The sequence below is a fragment of the Xiphophorus couchianus genome, chromosome 4 (genome assembly GCF_001444195.1).
Source record: "Xiphophorus couchianus chromosome 4, X_couchianus-1.0, whole genome shotgun sequence".
Lineage (NCBI taxonomy): Eukaryota > Metazoa > Chordata > Actinopteri > Cyprinodontiformes > Poeciliidae > Xiphophorus > Xiphophorus couchianus.
Window position 1 is genome coordinate 8,889,845 of NC_040231.1, and position 13,925 is coordinate 8,903,769.

The 13,925-nt window shown below is 37.3% G+C and overlaps 1 protein-coding gene across 3 annotated transcripts in view; it reads right to left on the reverse strand.

Annotated features, from left to right (window-relative positions):
• The window catches only part of adcy7 (adenylate cyclase 7), a 63,682-nt gene that overhangs the window by 3,186 nt on the left and 46,571 nt on the right, over positions 1 to 13,925 (reverse strand). For 2 of the 3 annotated variants that reach the window (XM_028014378.1, XM_028014379.1), the window contains 13 exons: positions 12,723 to 12,782; positions 11,874 to 11,951; positions 8,891 to 8,960; positions 7,891 to 7,988; positions 7,617 to 7,701; positions 5,803 to 5,940; positions 5,654 to 5,716; positions 4,479 to 4,675; positions 4,095 to 4,203; positions 3,808 to 3,966; positions 2,357 to 2,503; positions 2,089 to 2,193; positions 1,845 to 1,959 (listed from right to left, as the gene is read on the reverse strand). In XM_028014378.1, the coding sequence (XP_027870179.1) occupies positions 1,845 to 1,959; positions 2,089 to 2,193; positions 2,357 to 2,503; positions 3,808 to 3,966; positions 4,095 to 4,203; positions 4,479 to 4,675; positions 5,654 to 5,716; positions 5,803 to 5,940; positions 7,617 to 7,701; positions 7,891 to 7,988; positions 8,891 to 8,960; positions 11,874 to 11,951; positions 12,723 to 12,782 (1,424 nt within the window). The remainder of the gene's footprint in view (positions 1 to 1,844; positions 1,960 to 2,088; positions 2,194 to 2,356; positions 2,504 to 3,807; positions 3,967 to 4,094; positions 4,204 to 4,478; positions 4,676 to 5,653; positions 5,717 to 5,802; positions 5,941 to 7,616; positions 7,702 to 7,890; positions 7,989 to 8,890; positions 8,961 to 11,873; positions 11,952 to 12,722; positions 12,783 to 13,925) is intronic. The other variant, XM_028014380.1, reaches the window with a different exon arrangement.

Below are 13,925 nucleotides of genomic sequence, written 5' to 3' on the forward strand. Positions count from 1 at the left end.
CACAGTCACAGGTGGTGGGTTTTATTTTCGGTGAATTCTTTGAGGCCTGGACTAACAAACGGGCCACGTTCCAACTTTCTCCTCTAACAGTTGAAGGATAAAATCTAAAGGATGGAGCCTTGTTGTTTACATGTTTCTTTTGTTAATGACTGCTTATTAAAATCCACAATTATAGCAAACTTCAGAGAGTAGGTCTTTTTATCTGTCATCTTTAAGGAGCTGTTTTACATGTTCTACAGACCTGGACTGACTCGAGCTCCAGCATCACATCCAGCGCAGATTGGTGGCTCATCACAGAAAATCGTACATTTGTCCCAGATTGTTTCTCTCTATTCCATTGTAAACATGTTTTATTCAACCCACTGGATTTCTGATTCTAAAATCTTGATAATTTAGGACAATTAAAAATATTTTAGATTAATTTTTTCGCCTTTCTCTAATGGATTGCCTCATCTTCTGACATATTCCATGATTTCCTCTTAAAAAATGGTATTTGCCTTAAATCCAAAGGCCCATTCTATAAAAAGTCAGAGTTCTGACTCTGGTTTCTAGATGCAATTGTGTGTCTGTCCTCTTATGGTGGTACTCCTATAATTTTAATGAAGATTCATACATTAAGAAATGTGTAATAGCACAACAGATGTTTTCCGCACCTTTATTTTATCTGTTAAATAATGTTAATGTTTCTATAAACTTAAACAAACTTATCTGATTAGAGTAATCTCTCTAGACAGTAGAGAGCTTAGAGGCGTTAATGTGTCTTAATGTATCGAATATTCTGCTTCTATATCTGGTGTAGTTAAATGAAATGGCAGTATTTGGATCACTTTATCTTTTTCAGGGTTTGGCATGTTACAGCTATAAATTCAAGATTTTATCCTCCTCAAGGAAAGCATTCCCACAGTATGACACCGCCAGCATCCTGTTTAACCATGGGGACTGTGTGCTTAGGGTGATGTTTTGTGTTAGTTCTCAGCCACAGATTATGTTTTGCTGGGAGGCTAAAAGCTCCATTTTGGTCTCATCTGACCAAGCAGCTTCATTCCAATGTTTGCTGGTCCCTAAATGTCTCATGGCTGACTGTAAATATGACCTCTGATGGCTTTCTTTAAGCTGTTACTCTTTTCTTGTACCTCACCCTTAAAAGTAACATTGTCCAGGTCAGGGCTAATAGTTATCTGAGCTTGAGCTGCGAATCTCTGCAGCTCCTCTAGTGCAACCACAGCCATCTTGGCTCAGACACAGGCTTGCACTTCTGCTGCACTACTTTCCATTTTTGAGTGATAATTTGAATAGAGCACAGAGAAATATGCAAAGCTTATGATCTCGTGTTCAAGTCAAACTCTGCTTCGAACTTCTCCACAACTCTCTCCCTGAACTGTCTGCTGTGACCCTTGACCTTCATGGTGATGTTGCTCGCTGATTTTCTCTAACACACATCTGTGGCAATTGGTGTACAGGACTTTATTTAGGGGTCTCTGAGTAAAGACAGCTCAATACAAATGCACGCCACCATTACTCCCTCCAGTACATGATTCAGTTTATTGTGTTGGTCTTTCACATAAAATCCCAGTGGAGTAAATTGTGATTCATGGCTTTAACATGAAACAATGTGAAAAGGTTAGTCCCAGTAACATGATTCTGTAAAAGCAGGTTCACTGTGAGAAGCTGCTAACAGTCTGTAAAATAATAACCTAAAAACTGCTCAGTGCTTCAGATCAGACTGTAAAAGCAGGACATAAATGCCAATCATGTGTAGGGTAACTAAGGAGACCAGCCAGGTTATGGTGTAGCTTTATACAGTCAATAAAGGTTTCGGCTGCCCAGCTGCTCTGCACACTCACCCACTCGAAGCCTGAAGGTGTTGAAGGAATGTCTGTTGATTACATCCAACTTGCCATTCATAGCAATGGCGAACTCCACCATGATTCCTATCTGGGCCTGCTTCTTCTCTATGTCCTGAAAACACACATGAGGATAACAGAATCAACTCAATACCCACAACATTTCAAGCACGAGTAGAGACTGCTTTGAAACAGCTCGTCTGACCCCTGCCTGACCCGAAGGTGAAGCGCTACTCAAGCCCACCTGATGGTTTTCATGGCCAGGCCCACTAAGCCCCGCCGTTGCCATGTAGGTGCTGCCAATTGTCTTGATCTTCTCCACACCACTGAACTTTGGCTTGGAGAGCAGCTGGAGGATTACAGGAAAATAAATGAGAAATGTTCACCTTTTATCATGTTTTTTTTTCCCCTGCATGTATCAAAAATCCAGATAATTAACATGCCAAGGAAGATGCGATGAATGGCAATAGCAACAGGAAAGAATGTCTTTTCTATTTTTTTATTCTGCTGACCTCATCAAAATCAGCGATGATCTCATTGAGCAGCCTGAGGCATTCCAAGCCCTCCTTGTTAATATCGCACTCAGTGTAAAACTCTTTAAAATTGGGCACAGAGGCAAACATCACGCAGACGCAGTCATAGGACTTGTAGTACAGGTCCTGTTCAGAAACAAAAACACATGGATTTTATTTTCAGTCTCATCACTTTGTTAAAAAACATTAGGATAATTCATTGTTATGAGCTAAATTCTATTAATATACAGGTGTGTGTAGAATGAAGCTTATATAGTAATGATTTATTACGGATTGTGATGTATTTGACATGAATTCCTGTTAACTACATTGATAAAACTCAGAAATAAGCCTTCTGTGAAAATTTGACAATCACTTATAGCCAACAAATGGACTTTAACAGAGAAATGTTATATTATGGCCAAACATTATTATGGAGAAAATCATTGTGTTCACAGTTGTCTATTAGACATTTATTAACATCTTACACAAGGAGAGTAACCGATACAAAAGGTTTTATCCAATCATATTAATGGAAAGTTGAGTGGAAGCAGAAAAGATATAAAAGTAAAGGTTGACAAGCAACATGGATGGCCACAGCAAATTCATGAGTTAAGCTTCTTCTGAACCAGAAGCAATGGTCAAAGCATCCTAACTCAGTGGTCCAAAGTCCTCTTATCAGATCAAAGTAAACATTTCATTTAATTAGGAAATCAATTAAGACAGAAGAGGAACAACATCCTAGTTGCTTTAGGATGTTGGAGTGAAGTTTCCAATCTGTGATGATTTGAGGAGCCATGTTATCTGCTGATGTATTTTCAAGTCCAATATCAATACAGCTAGATCCCTGGGGTAGCTCAAACTTCCCTCTCCTGATGCCGATTTGTTTCCAGCTGGACTTGGAAGCTGCTTACACTGCCAAAACTATCCATTCCTGCTTTAGTGACCATTGTATCATGGTGATTTACTAGCCAACAAACATACATGAACACCACACAGAATCTAAGCGGTGTAGTTCAAGAGGGAGATGAGAGATGTCGGACACAACAACAGAGCATCAGGCTTCAGGCTCAGATTTTCTGAGAAAGCAGCATTAATATCAGCAGTAACGTGATAATCCCATGAGTTGGATGAGTAGAGTTGTATGTTTTACTGAGGATATTGAATTGATGAATGTAAAATAGGTTTTGTAAAGTAGTACTTATTTGGCATTTTACAAGCCAAATAAGTACTACTGGATTCTTGTCACCTTCAAATATAAAAACACTAAAATACACTTTGCAGAATCAGAAACCTGTGAATTCAGAGTTTTGGTTTCAGCTTAGAACATGACTTGTATTAAGGCGTTTCACTGGTAGTATTTTTCTTCCTCTGCATCAATTATCTTCTAGTGCCTAGCAACCAGATGGCTTAACCTGAAGGATACAGCTGAAATGCCTTGAAAATCTCACCTCGTTCTTCTTGTTCTCACCGACAAACAGTGCTGCCACGTGGGCAGGCAGCACGTTTTCCAGCAGCAGACGGTTCAGGTTCTCCCTCGTCTCAATCTCGTCCTGCTCCGTGCGGTTCTTGTACTTGAGCTGGAAGTCCTGCCGAAAGCAGTTGTCGTTCTAGGAGGCAGACCCACGGTGATGTTACAAAATGCAGCAGTAGTGTGGGCGTTAATGCATTCAGTTTTCTTCTGCCAGAACTGTTGGGGATACAAAAGAAAAGCAACTAAAGAAGAAAAATATCATACCTGCAGCGATATGATGAGCATGGTGACTAGAAACAGCATGATGTCGATGCCGCTCATAATCTGAAGGTCTTTGACAAACCCAGTGCATGGCAGGGTGTCATTTGTCATCCTGCAGAACAAAAATGAGAAGTCTCTATTCAGGAATACATTTTGCAAAATTGTTCAGAATGAAAACATGAATATTTTTTCACCATTCAGTTTGTGTTTTTTCAGTTAATACAAACTAAAAAAATGTACAAGCTTTAATAAAACACACCCGGTTTAAAACCAGATGAAATGTAATCTTATCAGTCAAAAACTTTGTCCATCAGTGTTAACAACGTAAAAGGAAACGTCACTGACAGTGTTCTTCCAATAAAATGTGCTTCAGAATTTTTGACCTACTCGCTGCAGTTAAATCTGTTGTAGTATTGGGAGAAGTTTTCAAACTTCGAGAAGTGGGTTTTAAGAAGTTGGTGGCTGAAGATGATGTAGTAGTACAAGATGGATGCAACAAAGAGGAGGAGCACTTTGAGCTCTAAGCTCACTCGCAGAAAGACTCCACATGCAATGAGCGACAGGCTCCAGCAGCATACAGAGTACTGAGGGACAGAGAGAGGACAAAGGGGATCATACAGGCAATACAAGTCTAACACAAAAAATATCTGTCACGTTTAAATGGTATGCAAACAACTAAAACAATTATCTAGAAAACATTTTGCATGTCCTATAAAGGAAACTTTTATTTAATCCTGCAAATCTTTATTATGAAGTAATAATTCCAGTGCCTTGCAAAAATACTTAGACTCCTTTGACTTTTTGTCTGTTACAACTACAAACTTTAATGTATTTAAGTAGGATTCGACTTGATAGACCAACACAAAGCTGTGAATAATTTGGGATGTAAAAGTAGCATCAATAGCAGGGATGAAGAATCTGGTCAGACTTTTTGGATGTGAGCAAACACACGGCAATTCTGACAGAAAACCTGTTAGAGGCTGCAAAAGACTTGAGACTAAGGCTAAAGTCATCTGCCACTACCACCTCAAGTATGAAGCTGGATAGGATGGCCAATTACAGGAGGACTGGGGTTGGTTTGTATCAAAGTGTATTCATGTACTAAACTTGCCCAGTCAAAGCTCAGACCTAAGAATTTGTAGAAAACCTTAAAATATTCGATTATTTATACTTCACATCTAATCTTTTTAAGTTTGAGCTGTTAGGCAAAAACAAAAAATGGGCAACAAATATAGTCTCTACACACAGTCAAGTGACTGGGAGCTGGAGCTGTAGAGAAAGGTTGGTAGAACCAGGGTTCAGAAAAAAAATGCACAACACACTTTTCTGTCAAAACCATAGGTCGTTTTCTTTTCCCTTCAAAAAATATGAACCACTTTGTGTTGGTCTATTAAACAAAAACTAGTTGGAAAAGATCAAGGCGGTTAAACACTTGTGCACGACACTGTATATCTGGGATGAGTTGTGTGAGGTTTGTGTTTCCCCAAGTTTAAGTATCGAGGCAGTAACACTCTGTGGGACTAACTAAAACACAAATTATAGTTAACAAATCCTCCACTCACAGGCAGTGACGTGAAGTCGTCAGTCTTTATGTTCCGTGGCAAGTCATTCTGGAAAAAGAAACGCTGCCAAGAGATGAAATAAAAATTTCAATTTGATTGACAAGCCAACCTGATTTGACTCAGAGCCCAAATTGTGAACATTGTCCTACCAGGTTAAACATCGCCGAGATAATGATGACCGCAGTGGTAATGGTTGCCAGGGGGAGGCGCAGACACGGCCGCTTCACCACCGCCTCCGATACAGCTGGCAGCAACCGACACCCTGACAGCTTGTGTGGAAACACACGCTGCAGAGGATAAAGAGAAGTGAGAAGAAAAGATGAGAGGAAAAGGTGGATTCAGACATGTGAAAGGAGCGTGTGACTCTTTGCCCAGTCAGCCGTCTCCAGACATCATGTGTCAGTGACTTGCAGATGATTTAATTCAGAAGAAGAATTTGTTTTTGGGGAGAAAACTGTGATGAACTGACTGTCGGTTTTCATCTGCCTTGTCAAAAAGGAAGCTGCAACAATTCAAACATTACTTTGAAGGGCATGTTTAGGTTTTAATAGTTCAACTTAAGCTAATCCTAAAAAAATGTATATAACTTCTATTTCACAATATTTTTTTTAAAAACTTGCCAGCTTTATAGTTGGTGTTTTGTCTTTGAATTATAACAGGAAGTGGTTTTTTTTATACTTAGTCAACACTTCTGCAGTTTGAAAGACAAAAAAACTAATAACTTAATGTCTTTGATCATTTCTATTCAGTTTAGCGTTGATTACATTAAACTATATTAATGCAGTTTTATGAATAGGTAATAAAACATTAATTTGATTTAAGATGAACAATTTAACTTTTATCAAAATTTTTCTTCTCTGGAGTTCAAAGAAATGACTTTATGAATTAAAATTCTGATTGATAACATTAGTCACATACTTAGAGAAACTGAACAAAAACAGGCAATCTGCTTATTCACACTGTAAGCTTTAATATTTTTTGCAAATATTGGTTACAACATTTTACTAAGTTTATCTTTTTTTACTCTTTACCCATACTGCCAACATGTTCAGTGTCACTTGCTAACTTTCTATATGCTAAAGAAAGTTGGAGACAGAATGCAAACAATCTGTCATTGTAGATAAAATATTATCTCCAGGCTGAAATTGTTCAAGATTACTAATGTTAATTAGCTATGGATTAATTGAGGATTATTTAAAAGCATTTAATAATTTCTGAATTTGCTAAATAATTCATTTAAGAGCTAATTCGGCACATTTAAACAGACCTTAATCTGTCAGCTCTTTGTGTATGACACTTAAAGGTCACAAAAATCAGTAATTAACTAAAGGTCAGAACGCTTACAAGCTATTATTCTGCATAGAATAAAAGCTTGATCTGGTCAATCTAACAGGTTTATTCAGGATAATTTTAAAGACAATAGCAAAAAGAAACGGAAAAAGAAACGCTAAATATGTCCAAATGCACTCGACATCCTTAAACTTTAATGTTCCCTTTCCAGTATTTAACAAGGCTTGTGATTTTAAATTTCATCTCCACTCCGCTTCTGGAAGATAATTGCTAGAAAGCAAAAAGGGGGGAAAAACGAATGCTGCCACAGATGCATTCCCATTAAAATTATTTTTTAATCAAGTCTTCACTATTACTGTATAAGATTCCCTTGTATGACATTAGCACAAAAGAAGAGCAGAAATGTGGAAAAGATTTCACATTAAATTTTCCTTTTAATTCAAAAGGATATTGAGTGTTCAAGAGCAAAACACTTCAGTCATGCACATATGCTGCAGAAATGGGCCAGGTCACAATGAAACAAAACACCTGAATTACATCTTATTACATTATCTATCTAGAGGGTAGCAAGCAATGCACAGGTCTTTTCCATTTTCTTCAAACACAGATTCTAACATGGCCTGAAAATTTGTGAATTAAAAGATCAGTCATAGTAAACGTTAATCATACTGACCTGCAAATGACCCGCATAACAGATGGCCAAAATCACCACCAGAATAGAAACCAACACTCCAAAGTATGTCAACCCCTGCTCCCTACTGATAGAGACAAAATCAGTTAGATTTTTTTTTTTCATCCAAAGAGGTTTAATTTTATGGCTTTCTTTGAAACAATAACAACTGACTAAATCTCTGAAAAACACAAGACAACAAAAGCCTTGTGTTGTTTTTTAGCACAACGAGGGTAGAACAGACTTTTAGTGAAAATGGAAATATGGTTTTACTTACTTCTTTGTGACAAGCATTTGAATTACAAAGATACAGAGGAAGATGAAGGTTGCACATCCCACATAGTGCTGGAACATCGGCAAGTCCAAGAATCGGTACTAAGGAAAGGAAAAGAAGAAAATGCTGCTCTGTTTGCAGGTTTACATACACATTTGAATGAGGCTTTGGGGTTTTTAACGATGCATTTGGATTCTTTTCCTCTGAGAGGAATGATTCTGCAACCTCAGTTTAATATTTATCCATTCCAAAATCAGTTTTGCTGTACGTTAAAAAACAGAATTATCTCCACATTTTAACTCTCCAGCTGTTGACTTAAGGTGAAATTAATACATTTGGAAGTAGTCCTCCATCTTCTTCATTCTACCCACTTTGAGCAATGCTAATGGCAAAGAACCGGACCAAAAACATGATGTTGTCACCACTGTGCTCGGTACCTGGAGTAGTGTGTTTAGATCTGAAACAGTCAAACAGTTCGCTCTTTGTTCTGACTGTAAAAAAAAAAAAAAATCCCCTGAAGTTTTATTTTGCTTGCGCCTGTGGGCAGATGCAAATTTTACTCCATGTGATAGTTGAAAATCCTCCTCTAGGACAGCAGCATTAGTGTTTCTGTGTCTGCCAGGTTACGTTGTTCTGGGTTTTTACCGAACATATTAATTATTTGTCTTTATCAAAAGAGGAACCGTTTGGGTCAGACAGTTGAGGTTGGATACAGCTGGGTGTTTCAAATGAGAAATCATGAGACAGAGGTTGAGCAGATTACCTCCAAATTACTCAACTTCTGCAATAACCAGATTAAATGTAGTAGAAGGCGAAAGGGTATGTTTAAGTCTGTCTCTTAATTTTGCCTTTGTGGATGAGAGAAAATCCAAAATAAATCCTATTTATTTTGTTTTTTATTTGTTCAAAAATAAAATCAAACCACCATTTATGCTGTTGTATCAAAGCAATTTATGTGCATCCAAAAATAATTAATGATTTCAATAACCAAAGTCAAACATACCTGCTTTTCTAATTCTTTTTTTGGAAACCACAAGGCTACCCTTCTGCTCTCTTCAGACTTCGACCACTGCCTACGAGAAGAGAAGAAAAGAAATCTGATTATTATTTTACATTCTAACACACTTAATTAAACTCCAGAAAAATAAATGCTGCAGGAACTTCACCAAGTTTGTCCAGAAGAGTCTGTTTAAATGGGCTCTTCTGTAGCAGTCAGCATTAAAGGAGCTTCTGACTGGAGACACTTTTTGAATTGTGTTCATTTTATAAAGCATCTGAAGAACTGACACTTCCACAAGAAGTACAGTCTACTTTGTCTAATTTTTTATGCAACTTTGCTCACATTGAGCCTGTTGTCTTGCTGAATACTGAAGTTTTTATAGTCCTCCACTGATTCTCCCATGATGGGCATATTGCAGGTTCTCCTGAAATCTAAAATCATCTCTTATTTTGTTCACGCTCAAGATGAGGTGATTGTTCCCATGCCACCATGCCACAAACAAATCACTTGACAAATAGCAGCAATTTTAAAAGAAAGCCACATAATTGCAGATTGTTGCACTTGTAATAGCATGTAGTTGGTAAATCGGTAAATTGTTAGTGACCTTACAAAGTGCAAAGTCGAATTTGCATCTTAATTTCTGTTCATCATGTAAGAAAACATCTCAGTAAGAGGAAAATCTACCTTACACCCTAGAAAGATTTTTGTCTTTTTAACAAACAAAAATGGCTCAGATTTCCTATCTGCTAAAAGCTAATTATGCAAAACTTCATAGTTTTTCATCTGCTGCAGATGAGGCTGTGCTCATGGTGACTGGGCCATGCAGAGTATTTTTCTCACATTTTATCTCAAACCTGTATTTGCATAAAAAAGCATCCTCCAAATATGAAATCATGTCTTCAGCTGAGCTGAACATAGTGAGCCTTCTCTGCAATTTCCATCTTTTTAATTGTGGGCTGTTTTCCACCTTCTGGAGGTTTATATTCACATCACATCAGTAGGCAATTTTCATTGTCACAAAAAGTGATTTAAACCTAAAGGATTAGCCAAAGATATGCTGCAAAGAATGCCAAGAAAACATCAAGTCATGAGGTTGTGTTACTTAATGATCAGCCAACAAAAACGGCATGCATCATTTCTGAGGAGTAGATCAAAAACCTGCTGTCATTACATGGCAGCGGCACCATATAATATATGTTTTATCTACAGCGTTTGAACACACGTCCTACATGTAATCTACAGGATCAGCACAGCAAATCACCAAACACAAAAATATAATTGGAATGTGGAGGTCTATCATGTTTAGTGTTTTTCTTATCACTACATGGGTGAATTATTTTTCAGAGCTCTTGATAAATCTTTTTAAATAACACAGCCATCTGCTCCATCTTTCTACTATGTGCAGTTCTGAGCATTTTCTGGTTATTTCATTGCATAACAGGGTTATGCTGTTTTTGCATGTTTAGTCAGTGACATTTTTCAGATCTTTTAATTTTGACATCAAACAAATACAACCTAAGCAAATACAAAATAAATTATTATTTCAGTTATTAAGGAAACAAAGCGGCCAAAACAACCAGTAATTGCCTTGGAAACATAACTGGTTGGCTTGGCAGCACTGACTACTATGAAGCGTTGGCAATAACCGGCAGTGACTGATTTGGATCACTGCTGGTGAAATTTGGCCTACTTTTCTTGAGTCTTCAAACAAGTTTTCAGACTTGAATTCTGACATGTTACCTTAACTGAGATAGGTGAGGATTACTGAGCTTTAGATGCTGTTCTAGGTTCTTTTGTGATCTGCTGGATGAATTGTTGATGCTCACTTGAAATACCTCTGTCAGTCCAGCCCGTTTTAAAGGATCATCATTGTTCCATGTTTTCTCTGTGGCTCACAAAGAGTCCCAAAGCCTAAGCAATAATTTACAGCATGTAGCTCATTCCACATACATAATTGTCTTTCTCACCTATGTAAACATTTCTATAAGTGGAGAAACCATCTTGATTTATGAGATTTATTTATTTATTTTTGTCTACTTCAAACTGGCAGACAAGTTCTATTTTAGATACAGTACAGACCAAACGTTTGGACACACCTTCTCATTGAATTCAATGAGAAGGTGTATCCAAACGTTTGGTCTGTACTGTATGTATTTATACTATAGATCTGGCTGTATAGCTACTAAAATTAAACAACAAGTTTAATAACAGTTGATTCATGATGTTACAAGGTGGCGATTATTACTATTGCACATAGGGCCAGGCTGGTTAGGTTGCTTCTTTCCTTAATAAAAGAAATCATAATTTGAGAACTGCATTTTGCATTTTCGCTAGCCAATAAAACGTATTTCATAATCTGAAATATTTAAATATGACAAAAGAGTAAAAACAGATTAAATCTATAAGGGGGATGCTTTATCATAAGACTACATATAGTAGAAGGCTATAAACAATTTACATATATAAAGTGTATCCTTAATGCAAATACAGAATACACTAAAGAAATGTTTTCTAAGGCGCATGTATATTTTTCTCCCTCAAGTAAAAATTTGGCTACTATGTGACTGCAAAAACAAATCTTTAACCTATATTTATCTCTGAATCAACTCCAGACTCAACATTACATTAATAAAGAACCTGATGCACCATAATCAAATTCATGCAGATTCAGAGCAGCTGCTGCTTCACTGCAGGCAAAAGCTTTGTACTGTACAGCCAATGGGTCAGTCAGTTCAGTCTATATGTTTTTTGCAAATATATAATCTCCTACACTTTAAGGGTATTTTTTTTTTTGTTTATTCAATTGCAATCTATAACACCAGGATGTTTGAATCTAAACATCAATTAACAATACCGGGCATAAACCTATCGTATGCTAGCATTTCTTAATTAAACCTAAACCAGAACTGCTTAATGAGATACTTTTCATGAAGCGATGCATACATTTACATACATAAATAAATAAACTTTAGAATGAACGGCCTACTTGCTGCTGAGCTCATCTATTGCAGTGGTCATCTCGTTGTGCAGCTGCTCATCAAACTTAGTCCTCTGGGATTTGATCCTGCACCAGAGAGCACAAGACATAATTAGGAAGCAGCAACCGGACACACTTTGAGACACACAGCCACATCCGAACAGAATGAAGGAACACTAAATCTGCATTTAGGTTCATTTTGGTTACTACGTAAGAACATTAGTGAGAAAAGAGAAAACTAGTTTGTATTTATGCGAGAGTTTAAGGGGGCAGTTCAGGATGCATGACAGGGTGTATTAATCTATCCCAAAGGAACTTGGTGTGTTTCTGCCATATTCTCCAGCTAGATCAGGAAGGAAACACTCAGAGAGATCTGCAGGCCTTGATACAAAAAAAGCCCAAGTACAGTAGGTGGTCAGTGTTAATAGCAGCATGTCAGTCCACTACTCTGAGTCTACAGCACTTATGGTTATGTAGTGCCCTGCTAAAAAGAGTTAGAAGTTAGTGAAATGAAGAAAATAATATTTTACTATTCAATTGGTTAGTGTAGGGAGAGCAAACATATTTAGAAAACAGTAGTTCTCATCCTGAGGATCAAAACACCACAGCTTTATAGGTGGTGAGGAGCAGTACCAGGGTAAGGGTAAGTACTTAAAAAATAAAGGGAAAGCACTAGAAGCTAATTAAAAACAAAAAAGTTGATGAAAAAACTCATAGCCTAACATCTAAGGGATTTTTTTTGTCAGCAATGCTTAAGAGCAAGCCCATATTGTTGTAGGTTGTGGAAAAGGCCTGGAGGCTGAGAACTACTGCACTGATTGGGTTGAGGAGCCTGTGGGTCATAAAAGCCCCACTCACTTATGGTTGCTGAGTTGAGGGGTGGACAAGGAGAATGGCTCTTCAAGCGACTCATCAAAGCTGGTGGGATCCAACAGTAAGACAAAAATACAAATGTATTACAAGAGCGCAGCTAACACACAACGAGCAGGTCTAACCAGGAAAATCTAAACAGGAAAAATAAATCTCTTTGAATCTGTTCCAATTTAGTTTGCTTCCAAAAAGGGATTCTTACCTCATGGACCTTTTTGGGGGGGTTTGTTTTAATTTTCACACATTGCAATTAAAAACTGGACTGTAAACTAGCTCATGCTCTGTAAAATTTAACAATTGTCAGGTGAAAGCAAAAATATTCCTAAATGGACTTAGATTTGAACTTTGACTGACCCGATCTTACACATAAATATACTTTGATTTAAACTATTTAATTGTTGCTCTTACTACACCTCCAATATCTTTGACCTTCTGAAAGGTTAACCTCAGTCCCACATCTCAATGCATGTTATTAACAGGTTTTCTTCCAATATATCCCTGTATTTAACTGCATCACCTCTGCTCAAAGAAAGCATCCCACAGCATGATCCTACCACCACCTTGTTTCATGGTTGGGGTTTCATCTATAGAGTAATGCGCATTGTTAGGTCTTCTCCCACACAAACAATAATAAAAAAAATCTCCAGAGGTTTTTAAAGATGTATGTCAAGGTCTTTATTTCCTATTTAATGATAATTTGACCATCTTGGGCTGAAAGTTCAATGCTCTATCATCAGTTTATTATTACCCTCATGTGTTTAAATGATTAGCAGCTAAATTTCTCATAAGTCGGGGCTTAATCTTGCAGCTACGTTGGCCGCTCCAAATTTGATATAATGAGGTGAATGACTCTTCGTTGGTCCAGACAGAGCGTCTGAACAACAGGTACCAGTAACTTTATCATTGGGCCAATGCGACAACATCTTTGTAGAATATACACAATAATCTATTATTGTGTATAATAGTTAGCGCTTTGCCTGAAGCAGTTGCTTAGTATTACTTACAGCTTTAGTATCCCACTTTATCAGCAGCTACAGACCAAGTTTCATTTATTGATTAAGACAAACTAATCTGTCAGTTCCATCACTTTTTGTGAAATTTCGATATGGAAAATTCATGAATTCTCATCTCCCCTTTAGTACTTAGCTACCACGCAAAGCTTCAAGGATTTCATTGTTACAATATTGTTTG